This window comes from Chiloscyllium plagiosum, unplaced genomic scaffold, assembly GCF_037043375.1.
Source record: "Chiloscyllium plagiosum isolate Xiang-an unplaced genomic scaffold, Cpla_swu_hap1 HiC_scaffold_15, whole genome shotgun sequence".
In the NCBI taxonomy this organism is placed as follows: Eukaryota; Metazoa; Chordata; class Chondrichthyes; order Orectolobiformes; family Hemiscylliidae; genus Chiloscyllium; species Chiloscyllium plagiosum.
This window is the reverse complement of record NW_028270153.1, coordinates 2,386,104-2,410,133: the sequence shown is the minus strand read 5'-3', so window position 1 is coordinate 2,410,133 and position 24,030 is coordinate 2,386,104. Positions and strand designations below refer to the sequence as shown.

Sequence of the window (24,030 nt, the reverse complement as noted above, 5' to 3'; positions counted from 1 at the left end):
ACTAACTCCTGGCATCACATGCTATGTAGAAGGGAATTCATTTCTTTTTCTTTCTTGCTGTTGGGTACTTAAAATTTAGGCAGTTTGTAGGGTGTCATGCTGAGCCATTAGGAGCAAGAAGGTTTTAGTTTTGACTCTTAAGAGTTAAATCCTCCTGATTGGAGTCACATTAACGACTCTTAAAGCTGTTCTTTAGTCAGATCCTGAGAGCTAAGCCACGGGAGTTCTGGAAAATTTGATGACGAGGGGATTAGGTTTGTCCTGCACACATTACCCAAGTTCAAATGTAAGGATTGCCAACTGGATCCTATTTTGGAAATTGCTTTCATTGTCTGTATGTATATTTTTTAAAAAGAGAGAAGCCTTCAAACTGTACATTAGTGTGTGCCCAGCTCCAATCAGAATAATATCACAAGAGCATTTCAAACTCTTGTCTCTCCTCCATTGTTCCATTTGAATTATGATTGATTTGCATCTTGCCTATACTTGGGCTTTTACATATTTCTCAATACACTTCGTCAATCAAAAATCTAGTCACTCAATCTTAACAGGAAGAAAGTTACCATTAGCCAAACTTTGTTTGGTGCCTCTGAGGATTGAGGCAGAATACTTCTTAAAATTGAGTGAAGCTGCTGATTTCCCTTAAATTGCTTTTAATTATGTCTCTTCAGGGCTTTCTGCCAGAGAGTAAGTTCAGCCGCATCCTGACTGAGCCTGTGGTGAAAGAGGCCGGTGGCAGAAAGAGGGGAAGGAGACCAAGGAGTGAAATGGCGAAATCAGGTGGAGTTTTGACAGAGACAGCTACAGCAATGGGACCGATGTTCATGAATGGGCTCATTGCTGGGATGGACCTGGTGAGCCTGCAAAACCTCAGAAATATTCACAATCTTCAGCTGGCTGGGCTGATGGGATTCCCAGCTGGCTTTGCCGCAATTCCTTCTGGAGAGGATGGAAAGAGCAGTCTGAACATGTTGCCTATGATGCTCCCTGGCGTGACGGGGATGTCTCACGTGTTTGGAGTTGGGGGGTTGTTGAACAACCCCCCGGTGGTGACAAGTGCCAGCAGTTCGAGTTCATCTACCTTGACGACGAGCACTTCGTCAAAAGAGGATGTGGGTGGTGAACAGAAGGGTAATACTGCAGAGTCAATGAAACACCAGGAAGGATCTTCGACAGGAGATAAACCTGGTCCAAGTTCATCTTTCTCTGACTCTGGTGAAGCCAGAGTCACCACCAGCAATCCGTTGTCCTTCAACCCATTCCTGCTGCACAGCATGCCTGCTGGATTAATTTACCCATCTATGTTTCTTCCACATGGCATCGGTATGGCAATGCCTAGCTTTGCACAAGCTGGACACTCTGAAGCAGACGGCACCGAGAGCCCAAAAAAGAAAAGGAAGAAAGCCAAGGAGGAGACTGCACGTGATGGGACTGAAGCCAGCCCACAGCAAACAACTGCTGAAGAGAGCACAGGAAAATCGACAGACTCCACTGCCGTGCAGGACAGTTCTGGGCAGGAGACTGAAAAAGACTCTGTAGAGGGTACCCAGAATGCTGAGTAGAATTTGTATTTGCTTTTAGGTCAACTCTAGGTTTTCTTGATTTCCAAATTCAAACCATGTTTATGACCCTTTCCCTCCTGCCTGGTCTCTTTTGCCCCCAACCCCGTGCTGTGTGCGGCTTAGGAACATAAATATTAAATTCATCCATTGATTTCATTTTTAATGTTATGTTTTTAATTGGGTAGCCACAATCTCCATGGCAGGAATTATAATTCAGTTTCTGTTGGAGGTTATGGTTGACTGATCTTTGGGGGAGAGGGAGAGGTGGGAGGCCACAAGTGTGTTGGTTCTCCATGCACCATCCAAAAATATCATGCAAGGGGATTGGCAACAATGTATTTGATGCCTCTTGTTCTAGTTTTGTCAGTATTTCACCTTTTTTTTTGTAAAACAGAGCAGGGGGATTCTGTCAGCTTAACCCTCATTGACTGGTTAGATGGAGAGGGTTTATGTGCTTATCCTGCCTTTACACAGTACCAGTAGCCTGTTGGTGAGTTTGTTGTTAGGGGACACAGTGTGGCTGTGTGACACAGTTTATTAAATTCTATCAGGAGAGTGTATGTCATACAGTAGCTGTTCCACTCTTAGTATGTCAGAACAAATAGAACCTATTGGGGATGGGGTAATTAAAAATGACAACGATGCCTCTTCAGGATTAAACCCTTTGAATGGTTTGCAAATTAGGCTTCTAAAAGCTGCATAAAGCAAAGGTTTTGGAACAGTTCCAAGCATTTTTGTTATGTCTGTGAGTTGCAAAACCACTAGCCATGCTTAATTCCAGAGATTGAACATAATATCACTAGCACCCTCATTGTGCCAACATGGTCCAATATCTGTTAAGATAATGTTTGTAACCCAGTTATCCAGATCGTGTTTTTTAAGTCACAGAAATGTCAAAATACTGGTCCCCTGATTTACAAAGGTGAATTGATGCTGTGAAACTTGAGTTAAGATCCCACTGGGTTAGCTTTCACTGGTATTAGTTGAAGAACACCAGTTATGAAACTGGGTTGCTGAATATGGCATCTTGCTTTATCCACTGTCAACATCAATATTGGTACCAGTTCTATCCCTGTGTCTGCTCATCAAACCAATCCGCCAGCCATTCTGTGCTGGCTGACTATACATGCCACAGGTTTCATCTTGCTTTTCTCTCACCCTATTCGAAAAAATAATCAGTACTAATTTTAGTCCTTCCAAATTTTTAGGGCAGCATTTTAGAATTCAAAGCCTTAGCTTCTCAGAATGTGATGCCTAAAAATAAGTGAAGTATTGGGACATTAGTTCCCCTATAGTGAGAGGGGAGAAGATTCTGATTCCTACTGTAGTTTTTTTGTGTAATCATAAAGTTAAGTGTGCGCAGTAGGTTTGTGGAAGATGAGCTTTTCCTGTTACAATATAACACTTAAGTTTTGGCGATTCTAATTTTGTTTTTATGAAGGCTTGGGAGACAGAATTATAATCCCCAGAAAGACTTTTTCAATTCTTTTAGCATTTAGTTTAGTTAAAATTTAGTGAACTGTATCAATAAATTGTTTTATAAAAAAACATGTTTTAAAAGAGGGTCACCATGGACCAACGTGCTTGTTCATTCATCCTTAATTCATATCCTTACCAGTTGGTCCATTGTTCCAAGGTGGATGGCAGTTTAAGTACAGTCTGTTAGCTTTGATAGGACACTCTACCAAGTAACGTTGACAATGGATGCATGCATCACATTAGTTATTACTTGACAAATTGCCCCATCTTCACCCCACACTCAATGTTTGCTAAAAAGATGCCAGATTGCAGAGTAATTGTGGCAGATCAATAGGTAAGGAGACCCTGTGTAGAAGTATCACAGTGGCAGTTTGTATTGAATTTAGTTTTTAACTTGCCCAGCAAATTTCCCCTTGCCCTTCCCTTCTATTTTCCTTAACATTTTTGACAATACAAGCTGACTGACGCAGCAGGTGAACACTCTAGCTTCAGTTAAACCAAGTGAAGTCCCCTGGAGCTGAGCATTACATCAGATCCTGACTGAACTTCAATATGAAGCTTTTAGTTGATGGTTTATTTCCAAAGGGAATATCAAGTCTCGAAGTATTGACAAAGTTTACTGTCCACTGAAGTTTTTTTTTAAAACAAGTGTTGATTTTCATTTTCTTTGCTGTTACAACCTTACGTAAATTGTGGATTTGTACCAAGGTCCAAATGTTGAGTCATATATTTCGTTATTGCATTATTTATTCATCTGTTGTATGTCAATATGTTTTTTTTATTATATATAATAATTATTCTGAATCACTAACTAAAAAATCCTGGCTCTTTTTTTTGTTTTAAATCTTGAAGATGAGCAAATGGTTTCTGAATTTTGCATGGCAAATTCATGTAAAGCTTATTTTTAATAATTTCCAAAGCTTTAATGAATGAACTTTTTGTCCCAATAGGTACTATGTTTATTGAGACAGTGTCCCATCTGTTAGTCTGCACTGAGTTATAGAGCATGGAAACTGATCTTTTGGCCTTACCACTCCACACTGAGCGTGTTTCCAAACTAAACTAGTCCCACCTGCCTGCATTGGCCCACATCCCTCCAAACCTTTCCTATTCATGTACTTCTCCAAGTTTCTTTCAAACATTGTAGCTGTATCTGCATCCACCACTTTCTCTGGCAGTTCATTCCACATATACTAACCACTGTCTATGGGAAAAAAAAGAGTTGTCCCTCATGGTCCTTTCTAAATCTTTCTCCTCTCACCATAAAAATATGCCCCCTGGCTTTGAACTCCCCCACCTTAGGAAAAGACCTACACTATTCACCTTATCTATGCCTCTCATGATTTTGTAAACTTCTATAAGGTCACCACTCAACCTCCTGCACTGCAGTGAAAAATGTCTCAGGCTATCCAGCCTATCTTTATAACTTAAACTTTCCATTCCTAGCAACATCCTAGTTAATCTTTTCTGAACCCTTTCCAACTTAATCATATCCTTCCTATATCTGGGTGACTAGAACTGTACACTGTACTCCAGAAGAGGCCTCATCAACGTCCTGTACAACCTCAACATGACGCCCCCAACTCCTACACTCAAAGGTCTGCGCAGTGAAGGCGAGCGTGCTAAACACCTTAACCACCCTGTCTGTCTGTGATGTGAGTTCTGATAGCCAGGAATTATTTTTTGAGAATAAAATTGCAACTATGTACAAGGTTGCCCTCAGTTTGTTATAGAGGTAAGCACACCATGAATTGCCCCGCACACAGCAAAGGCTTCTGTTTGGTTACATTATGGGCTATTTCATTATTGTCAAAATGAATCTGACATTACTTTGAATCCAGTGAAATGTTACTGAGGAATGGTAGCAGAGATGCAAAGTTCAATGCTTCTGACTTCAGGTGACTCCAGTATTGGCCAAATGTCCCCCCACCACCTCCAGCTGTGTGTTGTGTATGTATTGTTTACATATACAGACACAAACTCATGAGCACACTCTCACACATTCACTCTTCCTCTCTCTCTCACTCACATTCTCTTTCTCTCTCCACCCAGCATCATATTGGAGTCTGCTACCCTCTTGTCCATCTGTTAGCCACAGACCTTACATCTATTCTTGCCCTACTTTGAATCATATTTTTGAAAACAACCTGCCAATATCTGGCAAGTTATACTGAGCAAAGTTAAAGTAACCTAACACAATAGAGGGAATATGGACACCGCCAAGCACATAACACCTCATACTTACTGCTCAATCATCAGGAACAAGGCAAATTATCATTACTTAATGTTTTTAGATACTAATGGTATGAGTTTGGACTCCTTGAGGCATATCTTGACAACAAAGTTAAACGATATATTGTAGTTCTGCTTTATGTTAGAATGAAATGTCAGTTCTGGGATAATACAATGAATGGACCCCTGTTAAAAAAATGATTTTTGCAGTACTGTACTTTTTTGGCTATTGTGAGGTTTGCTCTCGAGGAGATGCAGGTTTACAAATTTCAAGTGATGGTATATGGTAACATGAGGATTTCAGACTAATCTCCTCTGTTCCTAATCTGAGAGGCTGACATGTTCCTGTTCAGAAATTTCAAGCTGTACATTTCTTTTTTTTAATTTATTCACAGTGGGGCTTCATTAAAGGCATTGCTGACCAAAGGACAGTTAAGAGCCTTGAGTCACATGTCGGCCAGACTGGGTAAGATTGGCAGTTTCCTTTCCTAAAGGACCCAGTTGGGTTTTCCTGACACTCGACTCATGGTCATCATTAGACTCTTAATTCCAGCTTTTTATTGAATTAGAATTCCACCATCTGGCATAATGGGATTCGAACCTGGGTCCCCTGAATATTACCTAGGTATCTGAATTACAGGGAGAAAGTGAGGACTGCAAATGCTGGAGATGAGAGTCAAGAAGTGTGACACTAGAAAAGCATACCCAGTCAGGCAGCATCCAAGGAGCAGGAGTGTTGATGTTTCGAGCATAAGCCCTTCATCAAGAATGTCACTGGCTGTGCTTTTCAGCTGCCAGTGTATCTGGATTAACAGTCTAGCAATAGGCTGTCACCTCCACAGTGACTTGTTTGGTCACTATTTTGCACCATCTCATAGCTTGCAGAAGGGTTCTAAGAAAGGTCTTGGAATAACTTTTGCACTTCAAGGATAGGAAGGAAATGCCAACATTAGTTCCTGTTGTCTACAAAAGATAAAAACAATTTGACTGTTATTTTGTTTCTCTGCTGTTGTTAGCTTCTTTGAACAACAACAGTCAGTGACAACATTAGGACTGGACGGAGCAGTCTGTAACTGAGGAGTATAATTCATGGAGAAAATCCATTTATCACATTCCAACAATTCCTTTATTTATTTCATTGCAGTGCTGAGGCTGTGTTGTTTCAGATTAGATATTACTCTGAGTCCCATCTTTCTTTTCAGATGGATGCAGCAGATTCTATGAGGCTGTTTGAAGGTGATGACCAGGAAAATCCCCCTAGTGTCCTGGCCAATATCCATCGCTAATGCAATATCACTTTATAAAGAAAATATATGGGATCTTTTGCTCAAATTCACAATTGTTTTCCTACAATTTTCTCTGCATGTCAAGCATTTTAGAAGTTAGGTTATAACTGGCACCTTTGTCTATGAAAGGTCTTTCTTTCTCCAAGCAGTGGCCTACCCAATTACAAGGTTGTCTCCAATTCAATGCTTTAATATTGTCTGCTAATCTCCAAAGTACAACCTTATCAGGTGTCTTCTGAAATGTTATATAGTATTTACAGCCAGATTAGTAAAACCTGGTTTGTTCTTTTCAAATCCATGCACACACACTTTGATCAGCTTTGGAAAGAGAGGGAAAGAAAGACTTTGCTTTTGATAACACCTTTCACAATTTTGCGATGGCCCAAAGTGCATTTACACCAAGTACTTTTGAAATGTAGTCACAGTTGAAATGCAACTGCTAATTTGCACGCAGTTAAGATTCCACAAACAGCAATATAATAATGACTAGGTAATCTGTTTTCATGATGTTGATTTGAGGGATAAATATTGGCCAGGACTTTGAGAAAACTCCCCTGTTCTTCAAATAGTGCTATGAGATATTTTACATCTGCCTGATGGAGCACCTCTGTTTAAGATCTCATCAGAAAATACAATACCCTTTTGTGCTGTGCTTTTGCAGGATTTCACTAAAATGTCGTCATAGTTTTTTTTTAATGTTCATGTCCCTAGAATGGAACTTCAGTCCACACCATTCCAAATTAGGTGAAAATTATGCCACCTAACCCCACAGCTTTTATTCCAGTATCTTTCCTTCAGTTGATGTTAAACTGCCTGGTCTTTGGATTTTTGGTTTGCCGCTTTTTAAATAATAATTTATCAATCCAAAAGGCATAAATCCTGAATCTGGAACATTTACATTTTGTCTTCTCTTCTGTTAATACCAGGGGTTAGGTGACATCATGCCTAGATTGGTGTGCCTTAAGGCCCATTATAGAACATAGAACAATACAGCACAGAACAGGCCCTTCGGCCCACGATGTTGTGCCGAACCTCTAACCTAGATTAAGTACCCATCCATGTACCTATCCAAATGCCGCTTAAAGGTCGCCAATGATTCCGACTCTACCACTCCCACGGGCAGCGCATTCCATGCCCCCACCACTCTCTGGGTAAAGAATCCACCCCTGACATCTCCCCTATACCTTCCACCCTTCACCTTAAATTTATGTCCCCTTGTAACACTCTGTTGTACCCGGGGAAAAAGTTTCTGACTGTCTACTCTATCTATTCCTCTGATCATCTTATAAACCTCTATCAAGTCACCCCTCATCCTTCGCCGTTCCAACGAGAAAAGGCCGAGAACTCTCAACCTATCCTCGTACGACTTCCTCTCCATTCCAGGCAACATCCTGGTAAATCTTCTCTGCACCCTCTCCAAAGCTTCCACATCTTTCCTAAAGTGAGGTGACCAGAACTGCACACAGTACTCCAACTGTGGCCTAACCAAAGTCCTGTACAGCTGCAACATCACTTCACGACTCTTGAATTCAATCCCTCTGCTAATGAACGATAATACTCCATAGGCCTTCTTACAAACTCTATCCACCTGAGTGGCAACCTTCAAAGATCTATGTACATAGACCCCAAGATCCCTCTGTTCCTCCACCTGACTTAGAACCCTACCATTAACCCTGTATTCCACATTCTTATTTGTTCCTCCAAAATGGACAACCTCACACTTGGCAGGGTTGAACTCCATCTGCCACTCCTCAGCCCAGCTCTGCATCATATCTAAGTCCCTCTGCAGCCGACAACAGCCCTCCTCACTGTCCACAACTCCACCTATCTTCGTATCATCTGCAAATTTACTGACCCACCCTTCGACTCCCTCATCTAAGTCATTAATAAAAATTACAAACAGCAGAGGACCCAGAACTGATCCCTGCGGAACTCCACTTGTAACTGGGCTCCAGGCTGAATATTTACCATCTACCACCACTCTCTGCCTTCGACCGGTTAGCCAGTTTTCTATCCAATTGGCCAAATTCCCTCTATCCCATGCCTCCTGACTTTCCGCATAAGCCTACCATGGGGAACCTTATCAAATGCCTTACTAAAATCCATGTACACTACATCCACTGCTCTACCCTCATCCACATGCTTGGTCACCTCCTCGAAGAATTCAATAAGACTTGTAAGGCAAGACCTACCCTTCACAAATCCGTGCTGGCTGTCCCTAATCAAGCAGTGTCTTTCCAGATACTCATAAATCCTATCCCTCAGTACCCTTTCCATTACTTTGCCTACCACAGAAGTAAGACTAACAGGCCTGTAATTCCCGGGGTTATCCCTATTCCCTTTTTTGAACAGGGGCACAACATTCGCTACTCTCCAGTCCCCTGGTACCACCCCCGTGCTACATTGTTTTTTAGAGGATCATACCAAATATTTCAAAACTTTCTGCAGTTGGTCCCCTGGCCCAAATGCTAAGGTTAAAGCTTTTCAGCATGCTTTTGTATTGGGTCAGCCACGGATTAATTAGTAGCACGTTTGTACCTCAGTCAGAGGGTTGTAGGTTCAAGTTCTGGAGGAGCAGCTAAATCAAGGCTGACACTTCAGTACAATTTGGAGGGACTATTGTGCTGTCAGAGGAGTTATCTTTTAGATGAGACATTAAACTGTAGTTCCATCTGCTTTGTGCGGTAGGCCCCCGGTACTATTTCAGAGAGCAGAGGAGTTCATAGAATCCCTACATCGGGACCACACCCACTTCGAAGAGCATCCCACCCAGATGCATCACCTACCCTAGCCCTGCAACCTTGCATTTCCCATGGCTAATCCATCTAGCCTGCACATGCCTGAGCACTTTGGGCAATTTGGCATTGTCAATCCACCTAACCTGCACATCTTTGGGAGGAAACTGGAGCATCCAGAGGGAATTCCTGGCCAGTATATCCCACGTTCTTCATCACAGAAAACAGATAATCGGTCATCATCACTGCTTTTTGTGGGAGTATATGCTGTATGTATTTACTATATTGCAACAATGACTACACTTCAAAAATTACTTTGTTAGCTGTGAACTGTTTTGGTTATGAAAGTCACTACACAAATGGAAGTTTTGTTTTAATATCTCCAATAATTTGTTTGATTGAAATATCCTTTATTGAGCAAAGATTCTCTAATGTTCTCTAAATTCCACTGTCCCTAGTTTCTGAACTAAGCAGTATTTAGTGTTAGCGGCAGTCCTTTGCTATTTCTTGTACTGCTTAGTTTATTCCTGTTATTGCCAGCAACACTACCCAGTTGCTTGTTATGGGCTTCCCTTTTTGTTGGTGTCTAGTAGTGTTGCACTGAGTGCTATAATGTTAGGAGAATGTTGGGATCATGTTTTACTGGCACCAGCATCGAGTCTGGAATGATAGAGCTAATGGCACTTCAATCACAAGCAGGTCCTAGTGAAATTCCAAAGAATGGGCCCATTAATCAGGAGGAGTTTTGAAGAGAAGTGATGTGATCACTTATAATGTAGAGGGAGGTCATCTAGCCCAAGAAATACATGCCAATTCCCTGTGGAACAATCAGTCTTTCCTATTCCCCTCTTGTTCCTCATGTCCTACAAGTTTATTTTCTTCAAGTGCCCTTCTAATATTCTTTTATTTTGCATTGATTGTTTCATGTTCAGCAGTATGTTCTAAGTCATTACCACATGCTACATATAAAACATTCTTCCACTTATCAGCTCGCTCTCTCTCGCCCAAAAATATAATTCTCTGCCAATGAGATCTTGAGCCATCAGCTAGTAGTAAATGTTTTTGTCAGCCTGTGTTATTTAATTTTGTAGGGAGTCAGTTGGCTGGATGACTGGTTGTGATGCAATATGATGTGGGTTCAATTCCTGCACCAGCTGAGATTACCATGAAGAACTCTCCTCAAACTCTTCCCTTGCTTGAGGCATGGTACTTGTCTGGTTAACCATCACCAATTGTCTCTCTGTAATGAGAGAGCAGACCTATGATCTGGGGACTCTATCTCACCATTATTTAATTTTGTAGCCTCTATCCAATCTCCCCTCAATAACCTTTCTCCAAGGAGAACAACCTCAGCCTTTCCAACCATCACTTGACTTTTAATCCAGCCAGGTAACGTTCTAGGGACCCAGGTTCAAATCCTACCACAGTAGATGGTGGAAATTGAATTCAATAAAAACCTGGAGTTAAGAGTCAAATGATGACCATGAAAGCATTGTTGGAAAAACTAATGTTCACTAATGTCCTTTGGGAAAGTGCCATCCTTACCTTACCTGGTCTGCTCTGCAAATGACTCCAGACCCAGAGCAAAATGGTTGACTGTCAACAGCCCTCTGGGCAATTAGGGATGGGCAATAAATGCTGCCATCCTGTGAATGAATAAAACAAACCTCAAGGATCCTAATGCTGTCTTAAAAATGTCGTGACCAGAACTGCATTCAGTATTCTAGTTGTAGCCTAACCAGAGCTCTAGATAGATTCAGTGCTACTTCCTTTTTATTCTCTATTTCTTTGTTTGTGAAGTCCAGAATCCCATACACATTACTTTCAATATGTGCTGTCAGTTTCAAAGATCAGTGTACACTGCCTTTCACTGTCTCTACTGCCAAAATGTATCAACTCTCACTTCTCTGTATCAAATTCTATCTAATTTGTCTGCTTATTCTAGCCTATTTGTATGCTATTGCATGTAATACACATATCATCCTTGTTTGCTGCTCCAGGTTTAGTATCATTAGTATCATTTTTAAGTTCTATATTCCAAGATTAACATCATTTCTTAAAGCAAAAAAGTGGACTGACCACTGACCGTTGGGGAACGTCATTATTTGTCTATTACCTGCTATAACTCTTGTTTCTGGTTCTTGAGCCAATATGCAGTTCTGGTGATACAAGACCTTTGGAGTGGAATTGTTAGGTTCGAATGGTCTTTTCTGTTGCTTAAAAACATTTATCTGTTGGTTCATTTCTTGATGTCAGAATTTGCCAGTATTATTGGTTGGCTTGAGAAGCAAAAGATAGTGATATATCCAATCTCAATAACACAGCATAATGATTGCAATTAATGCTCAATTTGCTTTGAGAGCAGTCTTTTTGGTTTGAGCAGACCAACAGATGGGAATTAAGTCTCTTTCTAACATAACTTGTCTGCACAGTGTCCTGTGCAGACTTTGCATTTCCTGCTACAAGACTTTCAACACTAAAAACTTTGCAAAGAGGAGAAACAGTTAAAACTCTCAAACCATTCCTGCTTGTAGACAGTTAGCCCTTTTAATTATTTGCGTGTAATGATGAGTGCATCTTGTGTTTTTAGATGAACAATGAATCTTGAGAATTTGATAGAAATGAACGCACTACAGGGAGCCACTTTGAGTCAACCCTGAAGTCCTTTTACTTGAAACCAGCAGAAATCTTTCATAAAACCAATTGTATGAATCAGATCCATGTCGAAAGAGCACTTTTAAAAGTGTCATGCAATTCCAATTAATCTCTAAGTTAGTCCCCTGATGTCAAGTTTCTTTTTGCTCTTTATTTACTAAAAGCTGATAAAAATTAAGTACCTGGTAACAGAATCGAGGAGGTTGAACACATCAATAAGCTGAACCTGACCAAGGTGAATAAATTGTCTTTAAAGCTGTATGTGCAACATGAGGTTACATTTAACCACAAGGCAAGCTGTACATTATGGGTAAACGAGCACAAATTCAGAACAGTAAGAGATGGGCTACATATCACATGGTCAAATCGTTTGTAAATATACAAATATACTTGACACTCTATTTAAAATGCTGAGGGACTCTAGAGAATTATAGCAATAAATTAGAGAACTGTTATGTGTTGTATAAAGAAATTGTGAAGTATATTTCTGTTCCTCTGTTCATTTCAGTCAGCTTTATTTTATACTGAGGCCACCATAGAATAATGAGTAAAAAAAAAAATTAAAACTAGAACTGCTTAGATACTGAACGCTCTGTTACACAATGGCAGTGGAAAGTGAAACTAGACTGTATGTAGTTTCTTCTATTTATCCTATTAATTTGAGTTTTACTTTTTTATGGTATACCTTTTGTGTAATTTATATTGGTGTACAGACTATACAGGTCACTGAGAGCAGTTTCACTTTGAGAGACATTTTTAGTTTGTACCAATTTTCTTCGGATCAAATAGCAACATTAAAAGACAAGACCTATGTAGACAGATCCATTTAATCACAGATTTTAGATGTTCAGTGTTCATAAAAGGTTTGTGTGTTCTTGTTACCTTGTGCTAACAAAACCCAGAAATAGCTGGGAGATTCACAGTTTCTAATTGCACCCACGTATTAATGCAAGATGTGAAGCTGGAATGTAAATCTTCAGCGATTTTAAAAGCATTGAATATTGAACTGTGGAGTTCAAAATACATATGGATACAATTGCCCAGGAAATGTGTTTTTAAACATACCTGCTTCACCTCTTTCCGCCTGTCTGAGGTAGTGTTTACACTTCGAGTCTCAGCAACACACGGGTGTTCTATTTACCAAACGCTAACTGTGAAGTGGCAATGGATTTGGTTATCCAACACCCCTACACTTTGATTTCTAACAGTGATTTCTGTTTTTATTTCTCTCTTTCTGCACCACTAAAGTAGTCCCCATCCCACATTCTGGAAGAGGCATTTGCTTCAGTGAATGCTAAAGGGGTCCTGCAGATCATACCAGCGAGTAACAGCATCATGATGTAGTTTGTTTATGATTGGATATTCCTTTTAGCCCTTTTTTTCCCCCAGTCAAGCATTTCCAGTAGCCTGGCTTTAGGTACAAACTGTTCAGTGATGATTCAAGCACTGTGTTTTATTAACTTTTGTTTCCACTGTTGTTTCCATTGTGTCGGAAACAGAATAAAATTTAACTATCAATAAAAAAAATGGAAGTTGGTAAATTTTATATTTTTAGATGTCTTAAGTTTTGAATGATAGACCAGTATATTCTGTATGTGTTGTACTGCAGTTCTCAAGACCACACTGTTCCAGTTGTCAAAAATGGGTGCTCAGTTGCCTATTACCAAAAGACTATCTCCAAACTCTCATTCTGGAACTTCATAATGGTTACCAGCTATAATTGAGGAAGAGCTTTGTCTGATATCAGCCAAAGTTAATACATTGAATATCTTAAGTGTAAAATCTTTTTTCTGGTGTGGTTTGGGGAAAGGGATGACCTAGATATTACTCGTCTTGCCATTTTGTGTGTGTGTTTGATGGTCCTAGTTGGTAAGCACTCTTGAACAAGGCCTTGGCCTGCATTGTTACTGCCCTGTTAGTTACATGACAAGAGTTCCCTAACAGGAAGGGGAATTGAACAATAATATTACTGTAACGGTTGCCCAATAGCGCAACTCGAGATGCTTGCATTACATTCCTATTACTGAATGATTTTCACATCCACCGAGCAATATTTTTTCCCTGATTAATCCAGGACATAAGTTGGAGCTGGCTTCCAAAACCAGGAGCAGCGTTGACGTTAAATTTGAAGAGTTCATAATGCAAGGCTTCTGTGGCTAAAAGAAGGCTTCTTCCTGTTGTGCTTTCCCCTGTCTACACTAATGGCATCCTGGCATGGATTCCCTCTGCTCTCAAACATTTCATCCTGGTTCCTAATCTTAAAATGAAGCCTTAGAGGACGTGACATTGTTTTCAAATTTAGTTGTGATGCAATGCTGAGTACTGGATACCTCATTTATTTTGTATCAATATCCCCAAACCTACTGATATGATTGCTCTTGTATCTAAATACTGTACCTGAATTGTTGAAAGCCTCAATAAAATGTTAACAACCCGGCAGAGAGCGGTGTTGATGTCTGAGGTCATGCAAGAGTTTTCATCTCATTTGCTCAGTGGAAGAATCTGCTATTGAGGTGGGCTTTTCATTTTTAAAAAAAAGTTGTGTTGAGACATATCCAGTTTCTTTCGGTTTTGTTTGTAAAAGGAACTAGCATCTATTTGTGGTTCAGCTTTTCCCCTGGACTTGCAGCTTCAGTTGTACCTGGCTCGGAGACATTTCCAGCATTGGAAGGTAACGATTTTAGGAAACAATTATCCAACAAAGGGAATCTGTAGTTTAGCATAAATAATTGTTTTTGCTTCCATCAGAGGAAGTGCCTGTTATTGTCATATTGTTAGGCTGGAAGTTAAGAATTCACAAACTTGTGTGAAATGTCAAAAGAAAGAATCCTCATTTAGTTCTCTAGTGCTTTGTGTTGAAGTATTTGCAAAAGTTTACCTGAGTAAGATGCATGATTTGAAAGTGTCCAACATCTTGATTAATGACTCATTTTGATAAGCAAGACACACCTTTGGATGTGATTACATCTTTGCTCCAAAGTGTTGTCAGTTTCATCAAATGCCTTTACAGGATTTATGTAATGCTTTAAATAGGAACAGGAGACCATTTAATCTTTTGAGACCTTGTTCAAATACACAATTATATCATGCCATAAACTATCTCAGCTTTACACATCTTTGATCCTTATCTCCTGATACCTTTAATAAAAATCTATTGTTCTGAGCCAATATTGTTCCCAGTCACAATTCAATCAACACAACATTTACAGTGTGGAGAAAATGGTCCAGAGTCCTGCTACACCATGTAGTAGAAATCCTTCTTAATTTATTTCTTAACTGATTTAGCTTTAATTTTAACATTGTTGTTTTGTTCCTAATTCCTGTTGAGGATTTTTTTTCTGAGTTATTAAATACATCATTTTTATATTCAGCACTTTGCACTCCATTGACTTTAATAATGATTGTCGGTTTTGGAATTTAGGTATAATTAGGTTTGTCTGTGATAGTTAGCATGATGCGGAGGTGCCAGTGTTGGACTGGGGTGGACAAAGTTAAAAATCACAACACCAGGTTATAGCCCTGTTGGATTATAACCTGGTGTGTGATTTTTAACAGTTAGTGATGACAGTGGAGGCTGGACAGAATTGGGAAGAGGTGAGGCAATGCATGGTATGGGGCGTGAAAAGGTGCACCGTTGCTATTGACCTAGCTTTTTGATTTACAGACAATTGGTCAATGGGAGCCTTCTCTGGATGGCCAAATATTTAATGCCATGCTACCTATTTTCCCCACTGCTGTATGTTGACACCGTTGGAATTCAGCATTCTGATCTCTCTTTATTTTCCATTGCTGAAAAGCAATAATTTGGGGAAGCAAACAGAATGCTGGAGAAACTCAGCAGGTTGGCAACATCTTTGAAGAGAGAGGTTCTCCTATGTACTTTGGACAACCTATAGCAGGCACTTCAGAGTATGAGTGAATTAGCACCCGGTGTTGTGTTCACAAGATCCTCCAAATCAAGTGGCAAGAAAGGCGGTACAACAGCAGAATGTGGCCTGCAGTGAGATGTTAAACACCAACTGCTCCTGGCAGGACTATAAAACAAAAAAACTGTGGATGCTGGAGACTGAAAACAAAACAAATAGTTGGAGAAACCCAGCAGGTGGAAGAAAATACATAATGTGTTGAGCCCAGTGACCCTTCCACAAATCAGTTCCTCTTGGCAGGATGTCATTCATTAACCTGATGGACTCCTGAAGCAGCTGCTCTGATCTGAACTTATTTTTTTGCAGGGGTCTCCTGGGAGGGCAGTGGAAGTGGTTTTTGGGATGTGCTCAAAGCACCCATATCAATTTGTGGAACACATGGCTCCTTTTTGACTGAAATGGGGAAGAATCATTTGGAAGGGCACAAATGCATTGAGAACACGTGGATGTGAAGTTCAGGTATTGGTGAGAACACAAACTCCCAATCAACCATCTACCCAAAACTTCAAAAAGCACCTGTTGTCCCTGTGCTCGAGTCTGCTAGTGCTTCCAGAAACTATTGAAAAGGAGTACGACCAAGTCATCCCCAGTTGTATTGTATATAATTCAGCTGTTTGTTTTTGGGTAATGAGTGCTGCCAGTTGACCATCACTGAGATGGTGAGGGACACTGGGTGAGATGGTACAGGGTGAATCCTGTTTGCTCCGCGGTGATCCGGCTGTGCGAACTATTTCCTCCGGACTATTTGTGGAATGGGTGGAGTGATATAGTAGCGCATGCGCGGGTTTTGGCGCCACTGGCGCGTGGCATTGTGGGATTAGTGTCCGACCGCAGTCGCTTCAGATACGGAGAGACCCGGGGAGTGGGGCGGGGGGAGAGACTGTGACTGACCCGGGATAGAGAGAGAGAGAGAGACTGTGACTGACCCGGGATAGAGAGAGACTGTGACTGACCCGGGATAGAGAGAGAGAGACTGTGACTGACCCGGGATAGAGAGAGAGAGACTGTGACTGACCCGGGATAGAGAGAGTGTGACTGACCCGGGATAGAGAGAGAGAGAGACTGTGACTGACCCGGGATAGAGAGAGAGAGACTGTGACTGACCCGGGATAGACAGAGAGAGAGACTGTGACTGACCCGGGATAGAGAGAGAGAGACTGTGACTGACCCGGGATAGACAGAGAGAGAGACTGTGACTGACCCGGGATAGAGAGAGAGAGAGAGACTGTGACTGACCCGGGATAGAGAGAGAGACTGTGACTGACCCGGGATAGAGAGAGAGAGTGTGACTGACCCGGGATAGAGAGAGAGAGAGACTGTGACTGACCCGGGATAGAGAGAGAGAGAGACTGTGACTGACCCGGGATAGAGAGAGAGAGACTGTGACTGACCCGGGATAGACAGAGAGAGAGACTGTGACTGACCCGGGATAGAGAGAGAGAGAGAGACTGTGACTGACCCGGGTTAGAGAGAGACTGTGACTGACCCGGGATAGAGAGAGACTGTGACTGACCCGGGATAGAGAGAGAGACTGTGACTGACCCGGGATAGAGAGAGAGAGTGTGACTGACCCGGGTTAGAGAGAGACTGTGACTGACCCGGGATAGAGAGAGAGACTGTGACTGACCCGGGATAGAGAGAGACTGTGACTGACCCGGGATAGAGAGAGAGAGTGTGTCTGACCCGGGATAGAGAGAGTGAGACTGTGACTGACCCGGGTTAGAGAGAGAGAGTGTGTCTGACCCGGGATAGAGAGAGAGAGAGACTGTGACTGACCCGGGATAGAGAGAGACTGTGACTGACCCGGGATAGAGAGAGTGAGACTGTGACTGACCCGGGTTAGAGAGAGAGAGTGTGTCTGACCCGGGATAGAGAGAGAGAGAGACTGTGACTGACCCGGGTTAGAGAGAGACTGTGACTGACCCGGGATAGAGAGAGAGAGAGACTGTGACTGACCCGGGATAGAGATAGAGAGAGACTGTGACTGACCCGGGATAGAGATAGAGAGAGACTGTGACTGACCCGGGATAGAGAGAGAGAGAGACTGTGTCTGACCCAGGATAGAGAGAGAGAGAGTGTGACTGACCCGGGATAGAGAGAGAGAGAGACTGTGACTGGCCCGGGGTAGAGAGAGAGAGAGACTGTGACTGACCCGGAATAGAGAGAGAGAGTGACTGTGTCTGACCCGGGATAGAGAGAGAGAGAGAGAGTGTGACTGACCCGGGATAGAGAGAGAGTGTGTGTCTGACCCGGGATAGAGAGAGAGAGAGAGACTGTGACTGGCCCGGGATAGAGAGAGAGAGAGTGACTGTGTCTGACCCGGGATAGAGAGAGTGACTGTGTCTGACCCGGGATAGAGAGACAGAGAGAGTGTGACTGACACGGGATAGACAGAGAGAGAGAGAGACTGTGACTGACCCGGGATAGAGAGAGAGAGACTGTGACTGACCCGAGATAGAGAGACACAGAGAGTGTGACTGACCCGGGATAGAGAGAGAGAGAGTGTGACTGACCTGGGATAGAGAGAGAGAGAGACTGTGACTGACCCGGGATAGACAGAGAGAGAGAGACTGTGACTGACCCGGGATAGACAGAGAGAGAGAGACTGTGACTGACCCGGGATAGACAGAGAGAGAGAGACTGTGACTGACCCGGGATAGACAGAGAGAGAGAGACTGTGACTGACCCGGGATAGAGAGAGAGAGACTGTGTGACTGACCCGGAATAGAGAGAGAGAGAGAGTGTGACCTGGGATAGAGAGAGAGAGAGACTGTGACTGACCCGGGATAGACAGAGAGAGAGAGACTGTGACTGACCCGGGATAGACAGAGAGAGAGAGACTGTGACTGACCCGGGATAGACAGAGAGAGAGAGACTGTGACTGACCCGGGATAGACAGAGAGAGAGAGACTGTGACTGACCCGGGATAGACAGAGAGAGAGAGACTGTGACTGACCCGGGATAGACAGAGAGAGAGAGACTGTGACTGACCCGGGATAGAGAGAGAGAGACAGTGTGACTGACCCGGAATAGAGAGAGAGAGAGAGTGTGACCTGGGATAGAGAGAGAGAGACTGTGACTGACCCGGGATAGACAGAGAGAGAGAGACTGTGACTGACCCGGGATAGACAGAGAGAGAGAGACTGTGACTGACCCGGGATAGACAGAGAGAGAGAGACTGTGACTGACCCGGGATAGAGAGAGAGAGACAGTGTGACTGACCCGGGATAGAGAGAGAGAGACAGTGTGACTGACCCGGGATAGAGAGAGAGAGACAGTGTGACTGACCCGGGGTAGAGAGAGAGAAAACTGACCCTGGCGAAGGGGAGAGAGGCGGCGCCATGCCCAGCGGAGAGAGCCGGGACGGCAGCGGGAGGTCACTCCGCGACAGCTTTGACAAGTTGTGTCAGGACCTGAATATGGACTTGGAGAGTGGGGCTGAGGCTTGGGAGAACCTTCAGAGGATTCGCCTCAACTACACCCTGGAGGTGAGGGAGGGAGGGTGGGGGTGGTCACAGATCCTTCCCACCCCCGGGGCACAGTCAATCTCGACTATACCTTGGAGGCGAGACGATAAGCTCTCGGAGCAAAATTAACCCATTCAGGCCATCAAGCCTATTTGATTATGGCTGATGCGTTTCTCAAACCCATTCCTGCATTCTCCCTGTAACCTTTGATCCCCTTATTAACTACGAACCTATCCCTGTCTTAAAGGCCCTCCACAACCCACTGCAGCAATGAGTACTTTGGCAGGAAGAATACAGGCATAGACCACTTTCTAAATGGGGAAACACTTTGGTGTTCTGAAGTCCTACTTCATGATTCTGTTACGAGTAATATGCAGGTTCAGTTGTCAGTTAGGAAGACTAATGCAATGTCAGCACTGATTTCACCAACCCTGTATAAGGCTCAGATCAGAATACATTTGAAATATTGAGAGCCATATTGGGCCCCGTATCTATGGAGGACTGTTCTGGCCCTGAAAGGCATCTAGAGCAAGTTCACAAGAATAATCTGGGGATGAAAGGCTTTAGTTGAGGAATATGGGCATGACCTCAGAGTGAAGAGTTGACCCTTTATAACAGCGGAGGAATTTCTTCAGATAGAGGATCGTTAATCTGTGGAACTCATTGCCAATTTTGATTCGCAAGCGTTTATGATTATGGGGAGAGAAGGTAGGCGACCTGGGGGTTGAGAAACGTCTCAGACATGTTCGAATGGTGGAGCAGATTTGATGGGCCAAAGAGCCTAATTCTGCTCCTGTATCTAATGGTCTAAAATGTTAACCACGTTTGTGCAGAATTGCTGGTGTCTATGGAATTTAAGTTTTGAAACTGCGAATTTAAATTTCTCTTGGTCTATTAATGCAGTACCGTTACCACATCCAATAAATAGAACAGTTGAAAACACAATTTGTGGTCAGCTAGTATGTTGCTGATCGCTTGTATGATATGTGATGTCCTTTTGATCCGAGATGAAGTGGTGTTTGTACAGGTTAGTTTTTAAACACACCAGTTGTATGCTTCTGTTCTAGAACTTGTTTTATATTTGTACTTATTTCCAATTTGGTCACTGCAAGTTTCACTTGTTTCCTTTCAATTAATGAAGATTATTGCTGAGCAAAGATAGTTGCATAATAAACATCTTGAAAGGAAAAATAAGTTTGAAGTCAGTAAATTTTTTTCAATTTACAGTTAAACTCATCTTCCACTTGTAATTTCATTAATATATTGTGCTGTAAATTGGATTATTTTTATTTGTACCTGCCCATTTGCTACAAAATCAAAGTACAAGACATTTCACTGGATAGTGATACCAGCACGGATACCCAAATTATTAATTCTATGTTGATATTGCACCTGGGAAACTATTGTCTGTTGACCCAGGTGAAGACCTGGATAGAGTGGAATAGGTTGTAGAATTTGAGGGTTAATTCAGTGATTTTTAAATTAAATTTGCAGAGATCAGGGCTTTGGTGTGAGCACATTTGTGTACTGTATACATTTCTGGACTGCAGATTTAAGGACAAGTGCAAATCTCACTGAGTGCAACAAAGGTTTGCAAGATTGGATCCTGGAATGTGAAGATTCTCTGATGTGGCAACATTTTTAATGAGATTTCCCCTCATTGCATGGGATAAGTGTCACTATCAAATATCAGCATTTTTGTTTATTTATTGCTGTTCAGGTGATGGTGAACTGCTGCAGTTCACCTAGTGTAAGTCACACCATCATGTGGAAGGAAGAAGGAAAGTTCTTAGCACTTACGCTGCCAAACTATCTGATTGTTACCCTAGACAGGCTAGAACTGGGAGTCTAATGTCAGGATAAGGCATTAGCTACTTAGAATCAAATTGCAAGGACAGATTACTTCACTCAGAGTTTATGAATCTTCAGCAATCTCTATCCTAAAGGCTACAAATGATTTGTCATTGGAAGACTGAGATAAATAAATCTCTGGACCCTGAAGAAATTGGGAATAAGCCAGAAAAGTGGTGTTGATGTAATAATGCAGCTGCAATCTTATTGAATGGAGGAGTAGTCTCATGGGGCTGTATGGCTAACGACTGCTCACATTTGGCAAGTCTAGGTGAAGGTGTAAAAAGAACCTCTGTAATTTGAGATTAAAGAACAATTAAGTTAGAAATTCCATGGAAGGTGGCAGTAATAAGGAAAATCAAGGTATTGGGTGGCGGAGGCATTGCAAAGATAATCTTAATTCATTAAATTTATTCCAATCTTTGCATTTTTAAAGTGTTAGCCCATTCAAGTTTTCAGTTTTACAGCAACTAGTTTGGCCAACCACCTGCACAGAGTATTCTAATCAGGGGCAGACAAGACTGTACGCAGGATGCATTTGTATGATTCCATCGCTCCTACTTCCAAGGTACCTTGTGAATGGAAATGTGCCATCTGATGGTGACAAGATTAGACCTATACCTACATTTGAATAGATTCACTGTCTAGATGCGCACATGAACAAAAGATGGTAGAATGAGATATATCAGGGCTTCCTGCATGAGTCAGAGTCTGGCAGAGTGTTGGGGTAAATTTTTTTAAAATATATTTTCCACATTACGGCATTGATGAAATATGACATTAATTTTATTTTAAAAATCCATTTAAGAAGATTCAATTGAGTTTGCTTTCACAGTTGTAGAAATAGTCCAGGGTTGTCCATTAATAAGAGGCTAAATAAATTGAGCTTATGCATGTAAATTTTAGAAGATTGAGAGATGTCTCATTGAAATATACAGGAGTCTGAACATGGTAAACATTGTTTCAGAGATTGTTTCCCCTGTCTGCAGACAAGGGTCTCGTTATTAAGACTTGAGATGAGGATGTTTGTGGTTCTGTCATTGAATATGTTCAAGATATGGAGGTTTTGGTGTTGGACTGGGGTGGACACAGTCAGAAGCCAGATGACACCAAGTTACAGTCCAAAAGGTTTACTTGAAATCATAAGCTTTTGGTACGCTGCTCCTTCATCAGTTGATGTTACCTCACTTCACCTAATGAAGGAGCAGTGCTCTGAAAGCTTGTGATTTCAAATAAGCCTGTTGGACTATAACCCGGTGTCTTCTGACTTGGAATATGTTCAAGGCTGAGACAGATTTTTGGTGTTTCAGAATCTAGCAATTTGGGGAGCAAGTGGAAATGTGAAGTTGAAATGAAAGGTTAGCCAAGACCATATTGAGTGATATGCCAGTCTGGACAGACTGGTTTGTTTTGTGTTTCTATTTTTAATGGACTTGATTCGTAATGTTCATTTCAGGGAGAAACTCTGCACTGGCTTGCTTGTGCCTTATATGTAGCCTGTCGAAAAAGCATCACGCCAACTGTCGGCAAGGGAACAATGGAAGGAAACGGTGTGTCACTAACAAGAATCCTGCGCTCATCAAAGTTAAGGTAACATCCTTTTTGACAAGAGTTAGATGTAGGGAACAGGAGAAACATTTCCACTTGTGTGGAAGTGAATTGCTTATTGACTAGAATGGAGCATAATTGATTGTCATTCAAAAGACTTACTGCCCTGACTGATGAAATGGTATTCCATTCTGTTGTACAGTTTTAAAAAGGTGGTCTGTTTAAAATAGAATGCACTGTTTTCCAGATTGTAGTGGGAACTCTGTCTACATTCTAAATTTAGAACGGTACAGCTTATTAATATATCACATCCCTTTGAGTGCACAGATCGTTGACTTTTTTTTCTTCATTCATGGAAAACTAACATAGTTGGTTGGCCAGTGTTTATTGTCCATCCTTAGTGGCCTTTGAGAAGGTGGTGGTGAGCTGCCATCTTGAACCGCCATATGCAGTGGGTTGACCCACAATACTGATAGAAGGGAATTCCAGGATTTTGACCCAGCGATAGTGAAGGAACGGTGACATATTTCCAAATCCGGATTGAGAGTGATTTGGAGGAGAACCTGCAGGTGGTGGTGTTCCCATGTATCTGCTGTCCTTGTCCTTCTCGGTGGAAGTGGTCATGTGTTTGGAAGGTGCTGTCTGTGGATCTTTCTGCAGTGCACCTTGTAGATTGTAGCAGCAGTATGTACTGAGCATTGGTGGTGGAGGGAGTGGATATTTGTGGATGTGGTGCCAATCAAGCTGGCTGCTTTGTCATGGATGGTGTCAAGCTTCTTGAGTGTTGTTGAGTTTCATCCAGGCAAGTAGGCAGTATTCCATCACACTCCTGACTTGTCTTGTAAATGGTTTACAGGCTTTGAAAAGTCAGAAGATGAGTTACTCTCAGCAGTCTTCCTAATTTCAGATCTGCTCCTGTAGCCACAGTATTTGTGTGGCAAGTCCAGTTGAGTTTCTGGTCAGTGGTAACACCAAGGAGGATGATAGTGGAGGATTCAATGATAATGACACTATTGAATGTCAAGGGGTGGTGATTAGATTGCCTCTTATTGGAGATAGTCATTGCCTAGCATTTGTGGAATGCACATGTTACTTGCCATTTGTCAGCCGAAGCCTGGATATTGTCCAGATCTTATTGCATTTGAATATGGATTGCTTCAGTATCTGAGGAGTCGCAAATGGTACTGAACCTTGCACAATCATCAGTGAACATCCCATTTATGACTTTATGATGGAGGGAACGTTATGTTGGAGGGAAGATCATTGAAGCAGCTGAAAACGGTTAAGAA

The 24,030-nt window shown here is 42.0% G+C and overlaps 2 protein-coding genes across 11 annotated transcripts in view; both read left to right on the top strand.

The window, feature by feature from the left end:
• Positions 1-14,388, top strand: part of chd6 (chromodomain helicase DNA binding protein 6) — a 266,964-nt gene extending 252,576 nt beyond the window's left edge. For all 7 annotated transcript variants that reach the window (XM_043710968.2, XM_043710967.2, XM_087994672.1 and 4 more), the window contains one exon: positions 672-14,388. In XM_043710968.2, coding sequence (XP_043566903.2) covers positions 672-1,562 — 891 coding nt within the window. In that variant the 3' untranslated portion in view covers positions 1,563-14,388. The remainder of the gene's footprint in view (positions 1-671) is intronic.
• A 4,613-nt stretch (positions 14,389-19,001) lies between these two features.
• The window catches only part of rbl1 (retinoblastoma-like 1 (p107)), a 101,153-nt gene continuing 96,124 nt past the window's right edge, over positions 19,002-24,030 (top strand). Inside the window, exons 1-2 of one of the 4 annotated variants that reach the window (XM_087994666.1) lie at positions 19,002-19,363; positions 22,650-22,783. In XM_087994666.1, coding sequence (XP_087850792.1) covers positions 19,217-19,363; positions 22,650-22,783 — 281 coding nt within the window. In that variant the 5' untranslated portion in view covers positions 19,002-19,216. The remainder of the gene's footprint in view (positions 19,364-22,649; positions 22,784-24,030) is intronic. The other 3 variants (XM_087994664.1, XM_087994667.1, XM_087994668.1) reach the window with 3 other exon arrangements.